Source organism: Peromyscus maniculatus, chromosome 10 (genome assembly GCF_049852395.1).
Source record: "Peromyscus maniculatus bairdii isolate BWxNUB_F1_BW_parent chromosome 10, HU_Pman_BW_mat_3.1, whole genome shotgun sequence".
Taxonomy (NCBI): Eukaryota; Metazoa; Chordata; class Mammalia; order Rodentia; family Cricetidae; genus Peromyscus; species Peromyscus maniculatus.
Window position 1 is genome coordinate 101,320,558 of NC_134861.1, and position 23,073 is coordinate 101,343,630.

General features: G+C 50.1%; 3 protein-coding genes across 17 annotated transcripts in view; 1 reads left to right on the forward strand and 2 right to left on the reverse strand.

Annotated features, from left to right (window-relative positions):
* Pde6b (phosphodiesterase 6B) overlaps nucleotides 1-3,292 on the forward strand; it is a 41,084-nt gene extending 37,792 nt beyond the window's left edge. Inside the window, exons 19-22 of one of the 2 annotated variants that reach the window (XM_006985813.3) lie at nucleotides 187-261; nucleotides 865-948; nucleotides 2,237-2,393; nucleotides 3,137-3,292. In XM_006985813.3, coding sequence (XP_006985875.1) covers nucleotides 187-261; nucleotides 865-948; nucleotides 2,237-2,393; nucleotides 3,137-3,198 — 378 coding nt within the window. In that variant the 3' untranslated portion in view covers nucleotides 3,199-3,292. The remainder of the gene's footprint in view (nucleotides 1-186; nucleotides 262-864; nucleotides 949-2,236; nucleotides 2,394-3,136) is intronic. The other variant, XM_076547131.1, reaches the window with a different exon arrangement.
* Nucleotides 3,293-4,899: 1,607 nt separating this feature from the next.
* On the reverse strand, nucleotides 4,900-6,609 carry Atp5me (ATP synthase membrane subunit e). Its single transcript, XM_006985812.3, has 4 exons — nucleotides 5,890-6,609; nucleotides 5,606-5,660; nucleotides 5,316-5,414; nucleotides 4,900-4,985 (listed from the first exon to the last, which is right to left on the reverse strand). The coding sequence occupies exons 1-4, from the start codon at nucleotides 5,923-5,925 to the stop codon at nucleotides 4,960-4,962; spliced, it is 216 nt and encodes a 71-aa protein (XP_006985874.1). The 5' UTR covers nucleotides 5,926-6,609; the 3' UTR covers nucleotides 4,900-4,959.
* Nucleotides 6,610-12,285: 5,676 nt separating this feature from the next.
* On the reverse strand, nucleotides 12,286-20,763 carry Slc49a3 (solute carrier family 49 member 3). 14 transcript variants are annotated; one of them, XM_076547120.1, is made up of 12 exons: nucleotides 20,428-20,756; nucleotides 20,071-20,283; nucleotides 19,332-19,408; nucleotides 17,313-17,471; nucleotides 16,859-17,072; nucleotides 16,595-16,671; nucleotides 15,998-16,135; nucleotides 15,797-15,913; nucleotides 15,226-15,378; nucleotides 14,805-14,962; nucleotides 14,395-14,504; nucleotides 12,286-13,671 (listed from the first exon to the last, which is right to left on the reverse strand). In XM_076547120.1, exons 4-12 carry the CDS (start codon nucleotides 17,412-17,414, stop codon nucleotides 13,388-13,390), a joined length of 1,353 nt encoding a protein of 450 aa, XP_076403235.1. In that variant the 5' UTR covers nucleotides 17,415-17,471; nucleotides 19,332-19,408; nucleotides 20,071-20,283; nucleotides 20,428-20,756; the 3' UTR covers nucleotides 12,286-13,387. The 14 variants fall into 14 exon arrangements, with proteins under 14 accessions (XP_076403235.1, XP_076403231.1, XP_042113756.1 ...); XM_076547116.1 differs by lacking the exon at nucleotides 19,332-19,408 and having other exon boundaries at nucleotides 20,149-20,283; nucleotides 20,428-20,759; XM_042257822.2 differs by lacking the exon at nucleotides 19,332-19,408 and having other exon boundaries at nucleotides 17,313-17,405; nucleotides 20,428-20,759.
* Between the last annotated feature and the right edge of the window lie 2,310 nt (nucleotides 20,764-23,073).

The window sequence follows — 23,073 nt, forward strand, 5'->3', positions numbered from 1 at the left end:
GAATAGCCCTTCACAGGCCATCCTGGGTCTTTATCTAGGGAGCTACAGGGAAATGGTGTTGATTTTTGAAGTAATGTCTGGGTACAGCAGTGAGAGGCACCATATGAACACTGCCTGCAGAGCTTCAAGGGGAGGACCTGCTGCTCCTGAACACAGAGCCCCACTATAACCTTTGTGTGTGCTCAGGTTGCTCTTCTTGTGGCTGCCGAGTTCTGGGAACAAGGAGACTTGGAGAGGACTGTCTTGGATCAACAGCCCATTGTGAGTGTTGCTTTCAGAATCTTCCATCTTAATGTGTGAATTAGAACACTTGGTAGTGCTCTAGACCCCAGAATTTTAGGGTCCTGGAGTTTTAACTTTGATTTGTGGGGTCCTTGGCATGAGCATGGGTAATTTGGCATCTTATAGAATAAAAATCATGAAAAATTGGAAGCTCTAGATTGTAGCTCACAAGCAAGAGCCCCCAAGGCCTATGCGGCTGCACAGTACATACACAAGGCAGGGCAGTTCAGGGAGGGCAACTCTGAGGAGGGCAACCCTAGGGGAAAGGGGGAGGAGTAGAGGTAGCAGTCCATGGCAAGATAGACATTGAGGCTGTTATGGTTAGGGATAGGCCCACTGCTAACACCAGGGATAGCATCTATCCACATAGAAACTAGGAACTACATCAGTTTGCTTTGACCACTTGGGGAGGCACAAGGAGGCAAAGATTGTATCTCCCAAGCCAGCTTACTAATGTGAAGAACTGTTTGGAGCAGGCTTTAGGCAAGGTACAGACTCAGCAAGAGAGAGGCCTTTGCCAGCTACCAAAGCCTCATAGGGAGGGGCAGCACCCATGTCATTTGCCTGTGTTTCTCCCACAAGCCCATGATGGACCGGAACAAAGCAGCTGAGCTCCCCAAGTTGCAAGTTGGCTTCATCGACTTTGTATGTACTTTCGTGTACAAGGTGCGCAACAGAGGTATTTGGTGTTGGCTGGGGTGGGTTGGCCAAAAGTGGGTAGGAATGGGCTGTACCCAGCAGTGACCGTACAGGGACATTTGTGTGGTCTCCACCCTCATCTGACAGGGTAAGATGTACATCTTACCTACCCTATCATCTACCCTATCACAACACCCATCTCAACCTGCCCAGCCACTGGTCTGTCCCAAAACTTGTGACTGTCCTTCAGAAGCACCAAGTATACCCCTAGAAGGTCCTTACTCATCCTGAGGTCCCACTTTAACTATCTCTACCTCAGAGTGCCACTTTACCACAACGGGCACACTATCTTCAGGAAAATGACTTGCCTACTAGGCATCTGTGAAAATGTGAAAGCAAACCTGAGTCTGTCTGTCTCCATTGGCATACCCCAATACAACCTGAAGAACATGATAGCAGGCATGTTTCCACTAGCTGGTCAGGCACCAATACACTGCCAAAGATTTGGATTCTGCTATTTGATTGTAGGACATATGGCTGACTCAAAAGATAGGCCTGACTACAGTGTCCTCGTGTGATACACATGGCATCCCAGCTCCACACCTCTCTGGTTGTACTCAGTGTTAACAGACCCCACATTGTAAGGTGGATGCTGTGTGATTCCAAGTGAAGTCAGTCCTAAGCAGCCAGGCAAGCAGGAAGAGGTGGCCCGTCTTCCTCAGTCCATCCACATGACCTGAAAGCAGCTATAGGGATTGTTGAAGCTTCCAATGCCCCTGCAGCTGACATTCTTTGCTCTATTCTTAGGATGCTCGTACTAGTACTGTATCATAGTACTAGTACTGTATCATAGTACTAGTACTGTATCATAGTACTAGTACTGTATCATAAGTACTTATACCCAACAGGTCCCTCTCACACAAGTTCCTATCCTGTCCTCCTTCTTACGGATCATCTGGAAAGGGGACACTTCAGTGGTTCTTTCCTATGCTGATCAACTATAGGTGACATTGCCTAGGGGTCAGCCCCAAGTGAAATAGGCCGAGGGTGGGGGAACCAAGCTCATGCTGGGCCTTTAGCAGGCCACAGATCATGTGACCTGGGAATCAGTAGTAGCCATCTTACAAGCACAATGCCAGGGAGTGTGAGGCCTCACTTCACTGTTCTTTTGACTTTTAAAATAAAACAGGCCATAGAGATGGAAGCATCCTCAGTCCAATGAGTCTGGTGATAGGGAAGCCTGAGGCCTTGAGGAGCTACTATTGAGCCCTCCAGGAGCAGTGGAACAGCATAGTGACTTCTCAGTTCCCTCTAGGAATTTTCTCGTTTTCATGAAGAGATCCTGCCCATGTTTGACCGACTGCAAAATAACCGAAAGGAGTGGAAAGCATTAGCTGATGAGTACGAGGCCAAAGTCAAGGCCCTGGAGGAAGAGAAGAAGAAGGAAGAAGACAGAATAGCAGCAAAGAAAGGTCTGGGCCCCCAGAGGGCTGGGCTGGGCTCATAGTCACCCCTAAGTCAATGCTGCCACAGGGCAGGAAACCACCAAGCTGTCAGAAAGGCAGCTAATTCACATAGCCCTGGGCTGAGGCTGAGGCTCTGGAGCCAAAGAATGCCCCATCCATCTATCCTGTCCTTCACGTAAATAACAGATGAGAGCGAATGCTAGCATATTCCTATACATGGGAAGGAAGCTCACTTAGCCTATCAGCTCTTTTGTTCCACTAAGTAGCAGTTCCTTCCCAGGTATGGTAGCACATGCCTGGAAGCCCCCAAAGCCATCCTCAGAAACAAAAAGAGCATACCTGAAGAAAACACAACAAAAAGGCAAAAACAAAATCAGTGAGCTAAGCAAGAGTGAAATTGGCACAGTGCTAACCTGTATCATGTGACTCAGTTGAACACACTGCACCCCAGATCAGAAGCCCAGGGACATTACTTTATCTTTTCCCGGGTTTGTTTACCCTGGAGCTGGGGTTCTCCAGGGCCACTGAGTGAGTACACTGAATAAGGCATCTTCTGGGTCACGGGAGGTCAGGGCTGAAAGTAATCAGGGCACAGTGACCGCAGAGGCTCAAGCACTAAGGCTCAGCATAATCGGCTTGCGTTGGCCACAGACCTAGTTCGACCCCTGCAGGGAGAACCTACAGGTGCTAGCCGAGGGCACGCATAGAAGGGAGACAACCGACCACTCATAGTCTGTCTTCTCTTGCAGTGGGCACAGAGATTTGCAATGGTGGCCCAGCACCCAAGTCCTCGTCCTGCTGTATCCTGTAAGACCTATGTAGTGGCTTCTGGCCCCTCCTGCCACTCACTGGAGATGGACTCTGCCTATAACCGTTTGGTGTAAGACATTAGGAAGCAGAAAAAAAAAAAAGTCAAATATAACTTTGAATATTTTGAAATTTTAAAGGTGTTTTGTTTTTTCAAATTAAAGCCTACTATGACTGTTAAATAGTGTAGCCCATATTTATCTGGTTTGATAAAGTTCCCACAAAGATCTTTACAAAGGATTTGTGAATTGTGTCTCAAAACAGAGTTCTACTCTTGTACATACATGTATATAGGTATTCAGTTCCATCTGCTTAAGTAAAATCATGCCCAGGGAGTCAGAATAACTTGCCAGTTTTACACATGCTAACATCATTTGACGGCACATCGTATTTGACTCATTGAGACTCTGCTGGGTCAAGGCTGTGAGCAGAGCTGAGATCAAATGGAAGTGGCCTGATGGGAATAACCTGTACCAAGGGCCTGGGTAGGACCCTTGGGAAGGAAGCAGCTGCTGGGACACACTGCATGGAAGCCTGAAAGGCAGAGCTGAGGCCTAAGTCCAGTGGGACTTCACAAGACTAGCCTTTTAAACATGCACTATCTGGCAACAAACTCCTGGGATCCCAAAGAACTTGTTCTCCTGGGAAGAGAATACATCCAGCAGTTTGCCTTCAGAGGGGGCAAATTTAATCCTCAGAGTCCCAGACAGTGGGATACCATTTGAGGGGAGGGGAGGAAAGCAGCTCTTCACTCAGCCTCTAAAACCAAATATAGGACTTTGAAGTATACATATGCTGCTTCTCTCAACTCACTTTAAAAGCAAAAAAACAAACAAACAAACAAAAAAAAAACAAGGCTCTAAACCCAGGAAATGTGTGCAAGGCATAAAACTGAGGGAGTGGTAATACTCTGGTTTGCTTCTGATTGCTGTGATAAACCATGACCAAGAGCAACTTGGGAGGTTAAGGGCTTATTTGTTTTACATATCTCCATCACAGTCCATCACTGAGAAAAAGTCAGGACAGGAACTCAAGCAGGAGCAGAGGAACCATGGAAGAACACTACTTACTGGCTTGCTCACTTACACAACCCAGGACCATCAGCCCAGGGGTGGTACCACCCACAGTGGGCTGGACACTCCCACATCCACCATCAATTAATACCCCACAGATACAACCACAAGTCAATCTGCTAGATAATTCCTCGATTGAGGTTCCCTCTTCCAGGTGACTAGTTTGTGTCAAGCTAAAAAGAACTATGCACACCAGCTGTTGGTATACAGGAGCCCGTGGATACAGACAGAGGGACAACTTCTTTTAGGTCACTTTCCAAGACCCAAAGGAAAATTACGAGTTGAGGGGGCACAAGACCCATGTTACTGTGAAGGCATCAACTCCCACCTGTCCTCCTGTACACGGCCTGAGCTTCTGACAAAAGCAGACCAGCTCAGGGCAGAGCAAATCAAGCTGCACCACGAGGCTAAGCCACTTTATTTCTTCGGCATCCTTGGAACCCCAACTTGGCCATACCACCGCACCTTTCTGTACTTGTCAAGTGCTTCTGAGGTGCACTTTGTATCTGTGCCGGGTAATGATCACTAATTCCTTTGAACCGCCCCCTCAGTGAAAAGTCAGGAAACAACTGCAGGGCTGGTTGGTGCCCAGAAGCAAACACCTAAGGCAGTAAAGAGAGGAAGCCAGAGCATCACACAACAAAGCTTTATTCATCCTCAGCGACTAAAGAAAAGGCAAGCTCACTGGCGCTTCACTTGAGTATGCTGTCATCTTGAGCTGAAAATTGAGAAGAGACAGTGTCACACATTATATACACTCGGGCTACCTGCGAGCACTTCAGGTTTGCAGTTTTTAAAAGATCCAGAATCTAATTCCAAGAGAACCTAACTTTGACCCTAACACCATCCCTTGCATCCCCACTGCCCACTCCACCTGACTGGAATCAACAGAGAGGCGTCAGGGAGTGCTCAGCGGCAGCCTCTCCGAAGGCAGTGCAGCAGCACGGCCCACATTCTACTGTGCTCCGCTGAGAACAGGGCTGGAAACATGTGCCACCGGTGTCCTTCCAGAAAACCTGGAAGCGGGGGGAGGGACTAAAAGCCATACCTTCTGCCAGTTCTCTCTCAATCCGTTTCAGCTCATCTAGTCTCTTCTTTTCCTCCGCTGCCACCCTCCTCTCCTCCTCTGCCCGGGGTTTTAGGTAACCTGGGGAGCGGAAGCAATTAACTTCTTCCCTAAAAATGATGCGTGAAAAAGCCGACTCCGGAATCTCCGGGTAGCTGTTCCCACCTGCTCCCCTGTGGGCCTGGTGTCTTCTCCCTCCCCGGGAGCTGCAAGCCCGTGCAATCCCACACAGCCAGCTCTCCCTCACCCCGAATCCCGGTCCCCGAACTCACTATAGCGCTTGGCGCCGTAGGCCATGCCGAGGACCAGGGCTGAGTATCGGCAGAGCTGCAGAAAAAGAAGCGTTAGAGCAGAAGGCGCATTACCTGAGGATGAGGAGATAGGAGACGGAGGCGTACGGGTAGAGGGGAACGGGGCAGGGGGTGCAAGGGCCTCCAGGCCGGGTTGTGGTGTCGCAGGCCCAGGACTGCCTTGAGACCACAGCCAGCAGTCTCGAGGGTGGGACACGCTGTCAGGGCAGTGGTAAGGGGCATGCAAGGGCGTGCAGCGGGTTCACCTTGATAAGCGGAGAGACCTGAACTGGGGGAACCATCTTGTCCGTGACCTTCGCGCCGGAAGCTCAACTGAGGCGGAAGACACAGCAAGAGCGCAGGCCTCCTCCTGAAGCCAGGATGGCGCATGCGCCTTAGCGAAGACGCGCCCCCTGGTGACCGGAGGGTAGCGGCGCGTTCCTTCTGGGCTGTGCAAAGTCTTTGGGCTGAGAGTGCAAAACGACCTCAGGAGGGTGGAGACGTGGGGCCACATTACTTCAGCACAAGCTTGTAATGAAAGACCAGCCCTGGAATCCGCCGCCCACCTACTCTGGACCGGAGCAGGCAAACAATCCCTTCCTCTCGTGGAACAGACCAGCACCCCCCGGCAGACCTGTCTAGGGCGGCCGTTGAGTGTGGGGACAAGGTTACATACAGATCATGTTTTGGCCCTCCCTGAGAGATCAAACTTCTAAGCCTTTCCTGCAACTGCTCGCCCTGGGTGCTTATGCCTTCTGGCCAGAGCAACCGGGTTTTCTCGCTCAGAGCAAAAGTTGAGTTCTCTTGGAATTAGATTCTGGATTTTTTTTTTTTTTTTTTTTACTGCAATCCTGAAGTCCTCACAGGTAGCCCAAGTGTGTATAATATGTGACTGTCCCTTCTCGATTTTCGGCTCAAGATGACAGCATACTCAAGTGAAGCGCCAGTGAGGATTTCTTTAGTCACTGAGGATGAATAAAGCTTTGTTGTGTGATGCTCTGGCTTCCACCTCAGGTTTTGAGATCTTACTGGTGAAGGCCATCCAAACGGGGCTGACCCCTGAGTTTCCCAGCCCTCACTCTCAGGACCCCAAACCCTGAGCCCTAATGACCCCTCTTCACCGGGCCTTGTGGGGACAGACTTTGGAGCACCCAAACTGCAAAACTGGCTTTCCACAGGCACTGTCCCCAGAGTGAGCGCCTCTCTAGCAGCCATGGTCACCTAGACCAGCAGTTCTCAACCTGTGGGTCACGATCCCTTGGCAAGCCTCTATCTCGAAAAATATTTACAATTCATAACAGTAGCAAAATTACAGTTATGAAGTAGCAATGAAAACAGTTTTGGGGGGATCACCATAAATGAACTGTATTAAAGGCTCGCGACAATAGGCTCAAAAAGGTTGAGAGCCACTGGCCTAGACTGAAGTTGTCCAGTGATTACCAGCCGTGTCTGCTATTGGCATGCAGTCTCCATGGAAGTCAGGCATGGCAAGGTTGTAGCCATCCATTGGCTGGCTTTACCTGCCCCCCCTCCAATGCCCAGTAGTGACTTGACATCTCCCTAAGGCTGTCTTTGAATCAGCCTCCTCAGTTTTGCATTGCACCAGGGCTTGGAAAGGTACACAGTCCATTGGGATGGGGTATCTTTCCTTGACTCTTCATTAAATCCGTATTTGTAAAGAGAATGTAACTATGGATATAAAGTCAGTACAATGCAGCAATGAAAACCCCCCAGAGCTCGTAATAGGTGTCCAGCTATCCTGAAGGGAGGAATCCTGGGAAGGGTAAAGGGGCTATCCTGGGCAGTCAGACGAGGAGCCACTGCCCTGAGGCCTGGAACTGTGCCTGCCTTTGGTCTGGAGTCCAAGTCCCTGGACCTCCTCTGCTGGAATCCTAGAAAGTTCCTTAAGCTGGGAACAGAAATACCCAGACCACATGCCACAGGTGCACCACATACTCGTTTCTTGCCCTTGGTAAATCTGATCTTTAGTTCTCCACCCCCATCCCTACCTGAGCCTGAGTGAGAAAGACAGGCTCCTGCCCTTCTTCTGAACCATTGCTCCCTGAGGAATCTGCAAAGCCATGCTGACCTACAAGGCACCAAATAAACTTCCTTACCCCTCGTGGCCATCTGCACACTGAGACCCCTCCCTTTCCTGCTCTTAAGCAACTGGTTAGATAACCTTAAGTGACCAAACAGGTTTCCCTCACTAGATCTTAAATCAGACTCCTCAGCAGCTCAGGCTTCCAGAACTGAACGCATCTCTGGGTTGAGAGGCGAGTGCAGAGAAGCAACATGCAGGAGTAGAGGCAGAAGAGGCACACAGCACACACATGGCATAGCACACACACAAATGGCTAGGACTCTGCTTGGGCTCAGGATCATTTGTGGGGGCAGCAGAAGTGGTTAAGTTCCCACATAGCTCAGGACACCACTGGGAGGATTCTGCACCTGTTGGAGACAGCTGTGTGCAGAATCCAAATATTCCCAATGTGCTATCTTTAGTGCTGTGCTCAGGCTCAGCCCTCAGACCTCCCTGGGGTCTTGCGGCCCTCTCAGATCCAGAGCTTACCACCCTGCAGCTGGGCCAAGTCCAGCTGAGGCCCTTTACTCTCAGCTACCATTCCCACACCTGAACAAACTCCCACCTCTGGTAATTCCCCCTCGAGGTCTGAGGTAGCATCTGGGAGGGAGCTTCGTGACTGAGTCTTGAGGGACAGGACAGGACCTCTGACAATGCACACTGTAGAAGATGTCACAGTTTAGAAATGTACCAGGGTAGGGGTTGCCCAGCTATCAGATGCACACTCCATTCCCACTTGTGCCATCTGTGGCTGCTGAGGTCCTGCTTCCTGTTGCCCCTATCTGGCTTAGGCCTCCAAAGTATGGGACTGTGGGGCTCTCATCTGCTCACTTCATTCTGCTTGCTGGACTTCCTCATCCCATACAGCCTGCAGGACCACTCCTGTATCTCCTGCCCTTACTCTCAGCATATTCATTTTCTGGCATCAAGGACTGAGTACAAGCCATATTGCTTCCCTGAATTTTGCCTGTCAGATGAGGCAGTAAGGGGAAGCCTGAGGGCCATGCCAAGAATGACTCCATTACAGGCAGTCTAACCATCTCCAAGGCTCTTCCAACTCAGAAATGTTATTGCCCACCACCCAGTTATGGAGCTGCCAGTGGTGGCATCAGAATGGGTCCTGGGTTTGCCAATTAATCAGGAAGTAAAAGTAGTACTGTGAAAGGCCTGATACACACAAAGCAAAACATAAATTCTTGGGCCAGAGCCATTCACAGCACCTCTGCTGGTCTTGAAACGGTATTGCTAACCTCAGCACCTAATACTTTCTGCTGCACTGGCAGAGCCCAGTTGCCTAGGATGACTCAGACTCTCAGGTTTTGGCCAATGATGTGGCACAAGGTCCTGGAGATGTAGAATCCTTGGCAGAATAAAACCTCCTGGTGCCTGGGCTAAGAGAAGGGGCATCTGAGTTACCACCAGGCTACTTAGGCTCACTCTGCAGTTGTCCAGTTCTTTGGGATGACAGTGTTCAGCCTGTCCTTGCAGGAAGTCTGAGCTATTCTAGGGGGCCAGGCAGCATCTTAAGACAAGCAGGAGCTGGATCCTGGACAGGAAAGACTCAGGCATGGTGAGCAGGCAGCCAGGGAGGCGTTGAGCAGGGGCATCCAAGTGTGTGTATGCATGCAATTACATATGGGCATCTTTGTGTATATGCTCATGTGAACATACACAATGGTGTGGGTGTAGAGATACATGCCCACAGTTGCCATGGTGACAAACTGGAAAGAATGAGGGAGGGTCTGGGCCTTCAGAAAACTGAATGCCAGGCATGAGTCCATCCTTGGAATCCATTTACCCTGGAGCCCTCTAGGATTGGACATGGTGGGTTGCTTGAACCCTTCAGTTCCACAGGCCCCATCACGTGAGTTAAGTCTCCCAAATCATGGGTTGTCCCTGAGTGTTCCCCCAGCTGCCTCAAGGGCCTCATCCTTGGCAGTTTTGCTTCTCAAGCCAGCAGGAAGACCAAGAAGGAAAATGGCACCACATACCCAGAGCGCACCCTCCAATGTCTTCTCCAATTTTGAGCAACCCAAATCTGGAAGTTCTAGGAGGTGAGTCTGCCTTTGCTCCTTGGGAGCCCCTCACACAGTTGGTACAGGAGGACACGTGTGGCCTCAGAGTGCCTGTCCCTTTGATGGAGCAGAGCCAGGTGTGAAGGTAAGTGTAGGAGTTGGGCAAAGATGGTCCAGCAGCAGCAGAGCAACAAGCCTGGCATTGACTCCCAGGCCTTCACGTTCATGGACAAGAGAGTCAGCTTCATTGACAGAGTGGACCTATAGGACACTTACACTTCCCTGAGTAGGTGTGATCGCTCCCTCAAGTATAGCAAGGACATTGCCTCTAAATGCTGACACACACACTCATATTTGGGGGTTGTTATGGCCACCTCTAAGTTTGTTTAGTTTCCCTTAGTTAGTCTAAAGAACTTTGCTCTCAGGGTCTCAGGGTAGCTACTCAAGGCCCTGGTTTGTTCAGAGCTGGCAGAGGGTGTCCAGAGGTTTTAGAAAAACCTGGAATTGGTTTGAGGCAGGCACTGGGGAGGCAACCTAGTGAGTGACACATCCAACCCTATCCCTTCCCCATAACTTCACTCTACCCTTAGGCTCCCCTTGTGGGCTTAGAAGAGGATATGTATGGGTAGGCCTATTCATCACCTCAGGACCAGATGCCATCTCTTCCCCAACCTTCTTCAAGCCACTCCAGTTGGCACTTAACCCTCCCTGTCTCAGTGGCCTACCATGAGACACTCCTGTAGTTGGGAGCAGGAGGCTTGTGGTCCTACCTTGGAAGCTGGGAAAGGCAGTTACATTTTACCTGGGATGGGGGTTCTCTAGTGCCCACCTTCCCCATTATTTGAGAACAGAAAACAGTCCTCTACTTTGTCCTCTCCTCTGCAGAAGATGGTGTCCTTAGATTTGAAGTGAACTGGTTGACTCCAGCCTGTACTCCCCATACTTGAGCCAAAGGGCTCCATCTTATGTCTCCTCTGTCCTTTGTCTACATATGCTCAGCACTCTTCTGGAGTCACCCTGTGAATGGCAGATGGAGGCTGTCCTGTGGGGTTACCTGCCAGTATAAAGGACAGAGGGGGTTGGGAATGACAGTGCGGCCCTGGTCAACACCTCATCCCTGTCCATGCTTGCAACAGACAAAACTAATGTCAATGACAAGGTGAATGCCATACTCAAGGAATCCTCAGGGTTCCACCAACTTCATCATGTTCCTGAACATATTTAGTTTGTTGTTTGGGTTTTGTTTGTTTGTTTTCAAGACAGGGTTTCTCTGTGTAGTTCTGGTGCCTGTCCTGGATATCGCTCTGTAGACCAGGCTGGCCTTGAACTCAGAGATCCTCCTGGCTCTGCCTCCCAAGTGCTGGGGTTAAAGGCATGTGCCACCACCACCCGGCATCCTGAACATACTTGTGAGATGAACAGTGAACTCTATCCTGGGACAGCCCTCAGCTCAGCCACCTGCCAGTGTTTGGTTCCTAACATTTAAAACTCCAGATATGTTTTTAAAATAAAAAAAAACCCTCCAGATATTTTGTATATGTGCCTAGGATGGCCCAGACCCCAGGACCTTTGGTTATTAACATGGCATGAGGCCTCGGAAATGTATCCTTGGCAGAACAAAGCCTCCTGATGACTGGGCTAGGGGAAGGAGTTATCTGTGTCACTGCCAGGCTACCCAGGCTCACACTGCAGTTGTTCAGTCCCCTGGGATGGCAGCCCTCAGCCTACCTCATACTAAGTGGCAGATAGAAGTCTGAGCTGTCCTAGGGGACATCTCGTGAGAAACCTCTCTCAGTAGTCCCCAAGCTCTATGAATCCCAACACATCTCCATCTATCTAGCTATCTGGAGACTCTGTGGTCTCAGAGCCCTGGCTCTCAAATGAAAGCCAGAGCTACCCATGTGGATCAACAGAGGTTCTTGAGGCCCAGGAATAGGAAAGACTCCCCAGACAGTACAGCAAGACTAAGCACTTGATGCTCTGGGACAAGACAGAACTCTAAAAGCCTTTTTGTGAGCAGGCACAAATACAGAGACCATCCTATATGCCTTCAAGATGCTCAGCCTTGATGGCAGTGGCAGCATCCACAAGGAATAAGTCTGTCTTAGGGTCTGGGGAATATCTATGCTGAAAAGAGACATAGTGCCTGGGCCTGAGCCCACCTCACCAGCCCCTCTTGAACTCTAACTCTAGGGCCTCAAATAGCCACCCTGAGACCCTAAGAGCAGAGTCATTTGGAATAACTAAGAGAAAGGTCATTCCTGCCATTGGGCCTTCATTACCCAGGGAGTCATCATCCATCCATCCATTGCTGTCTTAAGCCTTCCATGGATGGCTTCCTTACAGGAAACACCAGGGGGAGGGAACATTCTGTTGTCCCAGGCATTTGCCTCTTACTCTATCAGGAACCTGCTGTGAGTCATGATGGGCGCCAGGGACCATTAGGCACCTGGGCTTTGATGACAGGTAGCCAGGATGTACACATCAGACTATCTTCAGGCCTCCCACAAAAGGAGCCACAAGTAGGAACTTTCCACTCTTCCTCAGAGCAGCTAATCAGTCCCTTTTCCACTCTCAGCATCAAAGGTTTACTGATGTTCCAAGCTAACAAGATGACTGCAAATAAGGCTTGCCTACCCCCCAACCTCATCCCTATGGCTTCTACAATCCCAAGTATATCAGAGGGCAGCTAGGGGCAACATTCTTGTAAAGGATATACCACCACCCTGCTGCTAGCTAGCTCAGTAATAGAGGGAGCAGACTAGGAGGCAGGAATAAGGTCTAGGTCCCAGCTCGTCTATATCATGTACTCTGTACCATCACCATCACAGTACTCTCAGTATCCCATCCCCTCCTCCATCCCTCTTCTGACCCTAGCATACATCCCTAGCCCTTCCCCTGTCTTGGCCTTTGGCACTCTGCCCCCTCCACCGCTGAATAGGTCAAACAAGAATCAGGAACCCACTGAATGGAGTTCAGTGCCTGTCATTTACTGTGTCTGGGCTGGAACCCAGGAACCTGGTCTCTCTCCCTCCCATCACCCAACAACTTGACATGCCCACCAATACCCTGCCCTTCTTGGGCTCATTCTCGGGTGAATCAAATGCTGGAGTTTGCCTTTATTGATGTGGCTGGCAACCTACACTACAAAGTGATGAGCTCACCCATGTGGAGGAAGCAGCATGGGCTTCTCCATCCTTCAGACTGCAAGCTGCAGCCAGTTCAATAAAGTTAGACACACAAACTTGCCTATGAGTGTTCATTGGAGGGAATGTGTCCACCAGAGATCCTTCTGTTCCCTGCTCTGCTCAGACCAGCTCTCTGCCCTCTGTGCTATCCTAGAATCAGGCTGTCTGGTCATACAGTTGAAACAAAATCTTCCTACACCTGTCTACCTCAGACTGGCCATGCCATAGCCCTCAGAACTCCCTCAGTCTCCTACCACTCACTCCCTCTCCCCATGAACAGGCCCTCCCTGAGCAGCCACCACAAGTCTGGCTTGGCCAGAGTCCACCCTAACTGACCAGTACCCATACAACAGCAGTTATGTTTAATCAAGCATTGTCTACCTGAGGACCAAAAGGCCATCCCATCATACTCTAGGTATGCTAAGGACTTTGTGTCCTTGTCTGAGCTCTTAGCATGGCTGGCACAGTCAAAGAGACCCTAGCAAGCCTCTGCTTTACTAGATGTCTCTGCCCATTCTGAGTGTCCTTTGAGGAGAGAAGCAGGGTCAGGAGTTTCCTGCAAGGCCCCAGCTGGAGATGTTAAGCCACGAGTCTCAAGGGGTGGCACTTGGGTGGGGCTTATTATCTTTGGCTCTCTGGCACACATCCTGGATGAAGGGGGTCCTCCAGACTCAGCCTCCAGGCGCCGATATGGAGTGTTGAAGAAGAGCACCAAGACACAGGTGAGAAGAGTACACAGGCCAGCCAGCAGCAGCAGAGACTCTAAGGACACAAGCACAGGTCTGTCCTTCAACTGCCCAGGCAGTCAGAGTCCCCCAATTCCCACCATAGCCAAATCTTGGTAGACCTGACCCAGCTGACCCTAGTGACTGTGACCACAGAGAGGTCTGGAAACAGTCTTGGCCTCAGCCCTCAACAGCCCTCAGGATGTTCCCAGACCCAACAGTGGGGAATCACAAGTTATGGGGACATGGGTGTACTACTGCTGATCTTTACCCATTCTCATCTCCAAATCGGTCTCTCAATCTTCCTGTCTCTTTGTATCTTTCATATCTCTGTCTATCTCTGACCCACACCCCGTCTGTCTTGGTAGACTCTCTATGTCCCTGTCTGTTTCTGTTTCTGTCTCTGTATTTCTATGCAAATTTCTATATTTCTCTGTATTTCTATTTCTGTCTTTGTCTCTTTCTCTCCTTTTTACTCCAAGATCTCTGCCCCCTTTCTGTCTAAGATCTCAGTCTCTATTTTCCTGGATTTTGAAACATGTTACAAGGGGGTAGGGATACTGATGCTGGATTTTTGTCAGGGTCTTTGGGTACACCCACAAGCAGAGACCAGGCATCTGACCATACTACTTTACACCCACATCAACTGGTGCCTGCCTAGGGGGAGTAGAGAGCAATAAGAATCAAGATCCTCAACTGGGCCAGGCCTCCTAAGACCCTATCTTTCTGGTCAGCTCTTAGCCTGGGCACAGACACTCACCTGTCCAGTCTAGAGGCTCCTCACCCTGCTGACAGGTAGAAAAGGATGGACCTGTTCGCCGCACGGTCAGTGCCGTCAGTAGAAGCATGATGAGCACACCCTCGGCCTGCCTAGATACAAAGGACCCTCAGCCCGGGCAGCAAAAACTCTCTGCACACCACACTGCATCCCATCTTGGGAAGGGCAAGCATCTATGCCCACCGCTACAACACTTGTCGCTCCTGAGGCAGTTCGCTGTCTCCGTCCACACTGGCCCTGTAGCAGCACAGACTTGTACACAGCAAGTATTCAGTACAGGCTTATCCCTGGCCAGAGCAAGCAGGTTCCTAGCTTCATGGATCAGGAGCCATGGCCCAGGATCCATAAGTTCCAAGTCCTGGGAGAAGTGGCCAATGAAGAAGGATACTCACCCCAGGACAAAAATCAAGCCAGCAGAGGCACCTTCACCCACAGGAAACGAGCATTCAACCGCCAGCTCCATGACCACAGGTGCCACTGAGAAGCCAAAGAGCCCAAGGAGGGAGCAGATGGCAGCCAACGCAAAGGTCTGTCCCCGCAGCTGGGACACCTGGCATCAACAAAGGGTAAAGAAGAATGGAACCAGGATAGCAGTGAGTCATGCCACCTCCCCCATGAGTTCCTAGACTGAATGACATGGAGTGTGGCAGTGAAGCCAGTCCTACCCGGGGTTACCCTCAGGCAGAAGCCAGGTTTGACACTGAGTCATTAGCTCTGGGAAAGCCACCACTGTCCCCACTGTCCCTCACCCACCCGCCTGCCATACTATCCCTCCATCCTGGGTAGGTAGTGTTTGTTCCTGATGAATCTCACCAGAGCAAAGGCCACGAAGGTCATGGAAGTCAGACAGAGGCCTATCTTGGTGGCTTCAGTGAAGTGCTTGGTCCGATCCACATACAGGCCTAGAAGCAGTGCCCCTAAAATCCCAAACACGATGAAGAGAGCCCCACAGAGGCCTGAGAACTCCTGGAAGTAGGGAGGGCAGACTTAGAACCATCCGGAGGCAGGGAGCCAACAGGGCTCCTCATGTCATCACCATACGCCCTTACGTCATTACCAGGGCAGTTCCAGAGGACCAGTCTAGACAACCCTGTCAAGCTGCCTCCTAGGATGGATTTTATGCAATGTGAACCCCACTAAATGGAAAGAGGTATCACCACAGATACCCCATAGACCCTGGGTGCATGCCTATGGCCCATGAGAGACCTATACCCACCATGTCAGGAGGCAGAGGCCATGACCTGGGGATGTATAAGCAGCCATGACTACCACCTCCATGATAAGATGTTGATCTCATCCTTGTCAGGGGTGAACTGAGTGCTCAGGAGCAGTAGGTAACTCTGGCAGAGGCAGAGCCCACTCCAAAGGCAGGGCTACTACTTACATTGGAGTAGCCATTGGCACAAAGGATCTGTTCCAGGAGGGCTGAGAAGCTGGAGAAGATACCAATGCCACCACCAAAGCATATGGCCAGGATGACATAGGCCTTATTCTGTATGAGCTAGAAAGAAAACAGCCCTCAACTCAGGAGCCCAAGCAGGCTTCTGACCACAGCTTTCCTGCCCCCAGAATCCACACAACCCACCAGTTTGAGGCCATGGAAGAAACTCTCTGAAGTAGAGTTGGCAGCCCCTGCAGATGGCGGGGTAGGAGGCACACTCTCCCAGAGGCAGGCAGTGGCCAAGAAACAGGCAAGGGCAGCAGGGACAATGTAGATACCAAGCTGGGGAGAGATTCTGAGTGTCACAAAGAAACCACACTGACACATGTGGCCCCCACACATGTCAGTCTGCTCTGTCCACCTTACCAGCTGCCACCTGCCTTTAATCTCCAGTCAGTAAACCCAACCAACTCCTTTGGGGGACTGTGTCACTCAACCCTTGGCTGTTCTTCATGGCTTCATGTAGAACCTAGCTTTCAGAATAACACTCAAGGATGAGTCCCTCCTTGGTAACACCAGCCCAACCTCCCAAGGCTCCAGACTTATTCCCACATAAGAAGCAGATCATGCTAACACACCTAAGTATGCCATACCAACAAGCATGTGTATACACCAGATATGTGTGTGTGTGCATTGATCACATACCAGTATAACTCCCATATGTACTGTACACAAGTATATGTACATGCTCAAGATCACACAGCACACATGCCACATGCAAGATCATCATGAGCTCCTCACCATCATGGGGATGTCCTCTGCCTTCTTGACCAGGGCAGGAGACAGTACATTTGCCATAAGGATGCCCAGAGGATTTGCTGGGTAGAAAAACAGTTATATAAGCTTAGCTGTGGCAGGCCTCACCCCAGTCCTTGTGGGGAATCCTTCCTGGTTCAGGGACCTTGGCCTTCGCCCAAGCTGGAGAGCAGAGGAGAGCAGAGGACACACATCCAGCAGGGTCTGTGAGCTAAGCCCAGGTTGCAGAAGGCCCTCCCCAGGACTTACACATAGTGCCGATCATGTTAGCTGTGGCTCGCTGGTGCTCTGGAAACCATAAGGCAGCCAGCTTGGCTGGAGAAGAGATGACCAGGGTCTGGGCCACGGCACAGAGGCTCTGGCCACTCATGAAGAAGGCAAAGGGATTGGGGATCCTGACATCCAAGCAGGGCACAGCACGTAGCAAACTCCCAGCAAAATTCAACCACGCACCCAGGACAGTCTGCAGGAATGGACAGTCAAAAGACTACATGCCGGTCTAGACCCTCCACACCTACATCTTCAGATGCCTATCCCTAGCTTAAAGGGATACCCCAATATCTACCTGCCCTCCCCAGCTGCTTTGCCTGGGGAGCTGAGCCAGAAGGGCTGGTGGACTCTAATCTGGAGAGGAGACCAGGCTTCTGCACCCAAAGTCAAAGGGTCCCCCCCCCATACAGGTATGGGATGAGATCTGACTTACCGCTCCACGGAGCCCAACAGAGTCCAGAATCCAGATGGCTGCCATGCCAAATGGGATGGATACCACAAGGTAGACTAGTGACAGCCAGTTGACCTGCTCCATGGACAGGAAGAAGTGCTGTGCGACGGTGTCTGCTACAGGTGCAAAGCTGAGCCATAGCTACGGGATGCACATATGTCAGCTGTGGGTCACAGACACCACCTAGCCAGCTCTACTTTGGCTGAAGTCTATGATCCCCATTTGGCTAGCTCAGGGTAGGAGAAGGGGTGTGAGCATGCCTGTAAAGGCTATGAGGACACAATCTAATAGAAACTTTGGGTCACCCTGCTAGAGAACCACCCTGTTACAAACGAGGAAAGTCTCCAGGCATGGCCTACAGCCTGCCCAGCAGTGGACCATGAACCAGCCTGGAGGCAGATATAGAAGCCAAAAACCTGGCCAGAGTCTGAAGGACCATTAACCTCATCAGAATTGATCTGATTCTCTGAGAAGGCTAAAGGCAATCAATGGGGATAGTGCCCACTGCCTGGAAGGCACTCTGTTGAAGGCGGTGGAAAGAGGGAAGTGGGCAGTTGAGACTTGGTTGCCAGTATTGAGAGACAGTGAAGCCAGAAACTCAGTGGGTAGAATATCCTGAACACTGAGCAGGTCATAGCACTTAAGGAAGTAGTATTGGAGCACACAGGGCAGGAGCGGGGAATATGGGAGTGAGGGTATATGGTAGCCATCGTTCCAAATTTCATAGTTGAGCAATGTGCTGAGACAAGATGGACAAGGAACGCATTTTGGGGAGACTGAGGCCTGGTGCGTGGTGGAGACTCCATACCAGACATCCAGACATAGCTAAATGATGCCTTAGGGGCTCATGATATGCATGAGGACCGAGGAGGGCGCCAAAGAGAGCCAGGACAGAAGAGTCCAGAGCCCAGGACTTCCTTAGGGATGGGATGAAATCGATACCATCTCTCTCTGCACAACATCCTTCTGTCCTAGGCATTACAAAGCACAGGGACTCTGAAGCCCAAAAATAGAAGAGTGCAAAGTGGAGAAAGTTTTCCTGGAGGAAGTAAAGGGAGCTGACTGGAGAGAAGGGTCACCTAAGCTTAGACCAGCAGAAAGAATAGATAATAGATAAGTGGCCTAACAAGGGTGTGTCCCAAATCAAAGTTCCTGATGAACCCTACTCAGATGACAGAGGTCCAGGCCACACCCTCCATAGCTGAACAGAGTGTCAGGCTTTCCACAAAGCCTTGGGAAACACCAAGGTTGGGCAACAGCTGCATTTCCTTCTCTTTTTCTCAGAGGACAATACAAGGAATAGATCTCCCAGGCTTAGAAAGCACCCCATGCAGGCCTAATTGCCTCCTGCCTGGCCTCATAGAGCTGACAGGGACCAGATAAGTTTACAGAACCTTCTGTGCTGAGCAAGAAAAACAACCCATCTTGAAGTCTCACATGTTTGTCCTTGCTCCTCCTAGAGCTGTGGCCCACATACAAAAGGCAGAGATATCTCTAGCATGTGTAAGGCAACAGATGTGGGAAGAAAAAAATCCATCCATCTCACCTACTATACAAGAATACTTTCAACCAGCTCTCAGCCATGTCCTGGCTCACCCCCTGATCTCCTTCCCATGCAAAACACAGGGCCATCTCTTGGTCTCACAGCAAGTTCTCAGGCTCCTCTTTCAGAACCCTGGAGCCCAGTCACCAGCTACAGACACATGAGCAAGGACTCCAGGAAGCATGACAGAACATGAAGCCCACTGGTCACAATGAGGACCCAGCCAGGATCATGACAATTTATAGTATCAGGGTGATATTCTGTTTGCTCCATAAGGACAGCAGGACACCACCCAAGTGTTCCAGGCACTTTACAAATCTACAGAAGGTGAGGTTCAAGTAGATTCCTGCATGTATCCTGAGACATCCATCCCAAACCAGTTATGTTTCCAAATTCTAGAAAGGGGACCTGTGAGCCAAGCCATAGCAGGCAAGTCCCAGCTAGCAAAGGCAGCTTACCAGGAGAGAAGTTTCTGATTTTGCTACAGTTAGTGTATTCCAGGCCCACAGCAGGTAACAAAGCTGTTTCTTCACAACTAGCACAAGAGGAAAAAAGAAAAGGCCATGGAAACCAACCAATTGCTGGTTCACATGGAGTGCCAGTGGGTAGCTGAATCCATGGTGCCCTGGACACCATCTACACTGAGGGCTGTACTTCCTCATGGTCCCACTGGCTTGGCACTCTCTGAGCTATATTTGTTACAACTCATAGCTGCATGGCCCAAATGCTACCTATTCAGCTAAGTGGCCACATGTGACCCAAAGTTCCTTCACACGTATTAGGGAGACCTAGCATTAGAGAGGCGCAGGGTTGGCTGTCTCTGAGCGGCAGGTGGTAACAGCTCCACACTCTCCCTCCACCCAGGCTCATGTGGACCTGTCCTTAGCGATGGTGGATCACTTGCAGTCCACATGTGCCTGAAGGGATGAAGAGGGAGGGTCTGTGGGCCCCTGACATTAGCATTGGGGGGCTAGGGAGAGTATGAGGGGGTGCAGGCCACAGGGCTGAGACTCTTGAGACTAACAGACCTGTCACCCCGACTGGTCCCTCCCAGGCGGAACAGGCACTTGCCCCTTCCTTTACAACCTCTTGAGCTAACCGAAGGTGGTTTCCCGTGAAGAAGCAGACACTAACCGGCGCTGGGGCTGCTGGAAAGACCCCGCCCCGCCCACCCCGCCTGTTCCAGCACCCGAGTACCATCGCGTTGGAGCAGCTCAGAAGGCTGACCACCAGCAAGAAGACCCAGCGGCGCGCATAGGCTCGGGGTCCAGGCACCTCGTCTCCGGCAGTCCCAGATGTTCCCGGCCTGTCCCAGGCTTCCAGCCTGTCCCCCATAGTCCCGAACACCCCAGTGTCTGCAGTCCGCCCGAATGCATTTCACCGCAAAGCGTGGCGCGTGGGTACGACGTCCTAGGAGCAGGGCCGGGCGGAATGATTTGGTTAGTCCCCGCCCCGAAGGAAAAATTGGGTGGGAGAAGCCAGGGTTACTCTCTGACAGAGAGAGGCCAAGGTGGAAACCGGAGGGATAAAAATTCCCTTTAGAGCTAATTTTACCACAGCCTGTGTGGCCTGCACCGGGAACTTCATCCGCAGTGGTAGGTGCCAGAAAGGGGTCTACTTCAGCGAAGTCTGCATTTCTTGAAAGGTCCCCCAAAATTCTTGACGTCCTAAGCAACAGCCACGAAAGGCCCGAGGCCAACCAGGAGGAGGAGAGTTGGATCAGTTTTCCAAAAGCCTCCAATCCGGGACATTCTCTAGACTCCTCCTAGAGGAGGAAGAGGCGGGGTGGAGGGCGAGGAAAGGCTGAGCTTGGCCACACCACCCCTGCCTGCAGGTAGGCAGCCTCCAGCCCCACTCAAGTCTCTTTAAATTGCCTTTGCACCTGGGAAACGGCTGGGCTGCGTAGGTAGGGCAGTTGCTTTCTGTGATTAGAAAGGAGAGGCCTGGCCAAGAAGCTAGGAGTCACCTGACTCTGTACTAAAGCAGCTGACAGGAGTCATCCGACGCTTGCCACTGTGTTTGGCTTGGTTCAAGAGAAGACCAGAGGGCCAAGTTCCTGTTCAGACTAGGGAAGGAATGAAGAACTGTTGGGGCAGGAATAGGCCGTATTGTAGAGGAATAGGGGGGACTGGCCAGGCAGGGGCAGAAGGTGGATTTCTCTCAATGAGGAGGCTTTTTCTGCTTCAAACACATCCCTATGGTCTTGCCCTCAAGATTACTGCTCCTTTTTGTGCATTCCTGGGGCTTAGGGATTTGGTTTCTGAGCCAGAGTCTCACTGTGTAGCCTAGGTGAGTCTCCATTTTCCAGTATTCCTGTTGTTTATATTCAATATTGGATGGTACCACCTGTCAACCATACAGGTTTGAACAAGCTTGTTGTGTGGTTCCAGCCTTCGGTGTGTTCTTAGTGGGTCTGTGTGCATGTCAGATGGATTCTCCCATTTGGAGATGCGGTCCTGTCCAGCTCCAGAAAATGAGCAAAACCCTGGTGTACCCTGAAAGGTTTATCTATTCTGAGACCCATGATAAGGCCTGTGGTCCTAGCTCTTTTCTCTGCCCTTTCTCTTTCCTGTCTGTCTCACACCTGCTTATCCTCAATCCACAATTCACAGTCACTTCCCTGAAGACCTGGCCCCCCATACCCAACCCCTATGGCCTGGAGCTACCTTGGCCTCAGGACTTTGACATCCTGAGGTTCTATCTAGGAGAGGGTAGTTCAGGCTTCACTGTTCAGGGCCCTAGCTTAGATGGGAACCTGCCTGTCACCAGCTTCTGATTTAGGTAGCCTATCTCCAAATGGGACCATCACCATGGTTACTTCCTGTATTATCACATCTGTTTAAGTAAACCTTCTGACCTGCTCCATCCACTATCTCAGGGCTCTTGTGCTGAGTAGGTGATTTCAACTAGGTTATCAAGTGTAAGATCAGTAAACAAACAACAGCTGTCATCCTGAGCACTCTACCTGTGTGGATGACATGGAAACCAAAATGAAAAACAATACATTCATGATCTCATCAAAGATAATACTCAACTATAAACTTAACAAAACAGGTATGGCACTTATATGCTAAAAATTGCACAACACTAATGAAAGAAACTAACAAAGACCTAAAGAAATGGACAAGTGTACCTTACTCGTGTACGGAAAAACTCAGCATGTTAGCTAATACTAGTTTTCTCTGAACTGACCTAGAGGGTTAATGCAGCTTCTATCAAGAGACTTTTCTCAAACAGACTGGAAGAAAATATTTGCAAACCACATATCTAACAAAGGACTACTTATAGTGTTTTTCAAACACAATTAAAATATGGGCAAAAGACTGAAGATAATAAACAGATGGCAAATAAGGATTAATGACTAACTTTATTAGCCACCAATAAAATGCTAATTAAATCCACAATGAGCCAATACCATACTTCTTTTTAGAGTGCTAAAAAAAAATACTGACAACTCTAAATGTTGTCAAGGCTATAGAAAACATGTTGGCAGTTTCTCATAAAACTAAGAATGTGGTTCCCACATAACCCAGCTATTGCAGTCATGAGTATTTATCCATGAGAGATAAAAACCTGTAGCAGCTTTGTGATCATTAAAAAAGTGTAAACACTCAGGTGTCCTTCAGTCAGTGAATGGTCAAGTAAACTACAGTATAGGCACTATGGAATATTACTCAGGAATAAAGAGCAAATACATACAGCAACCTGGATAATTATGCAGAGCGAGGGGATAAAAGCCTGCCCTACAGGTTATATACTGTGTGATTCCATTTGCAATGGTTTGGTGTGGTCTGGGTGTGTTTCCCAAATGTCCCTGTGCTATAAGCTTTTCTGTCAAAGTGGTGATGTTGAGATGGAAGAGGCTTTAGAAGATGGGGCCTAGTGGGAATCTTCAGGTCATCTGAGGGGCTGCTTTTGGAAAACATAGTTCTCCAATTTTCCCAGGACCCCAAGTTAGTTCTTGATGTTATTATTTAAAAAGAGAAGCTTGGTGCCAGGGACTTAGCTCAGTGATAGGATGATTGTTTAGAATGAGCAAGGTCCTGAGTTCAACCTCCAACACTGGAAGAAAAAGGGGTGGGGAAGGGAAGAGAGGAAAAAAATCTCAATTAGCCCATCCCCTCACTCTGGCTTCCTGTCCCCCAATGTGATCACCCCCTCTAAGCAATGTTCCCTTCATTATGACACCATTAACCATAA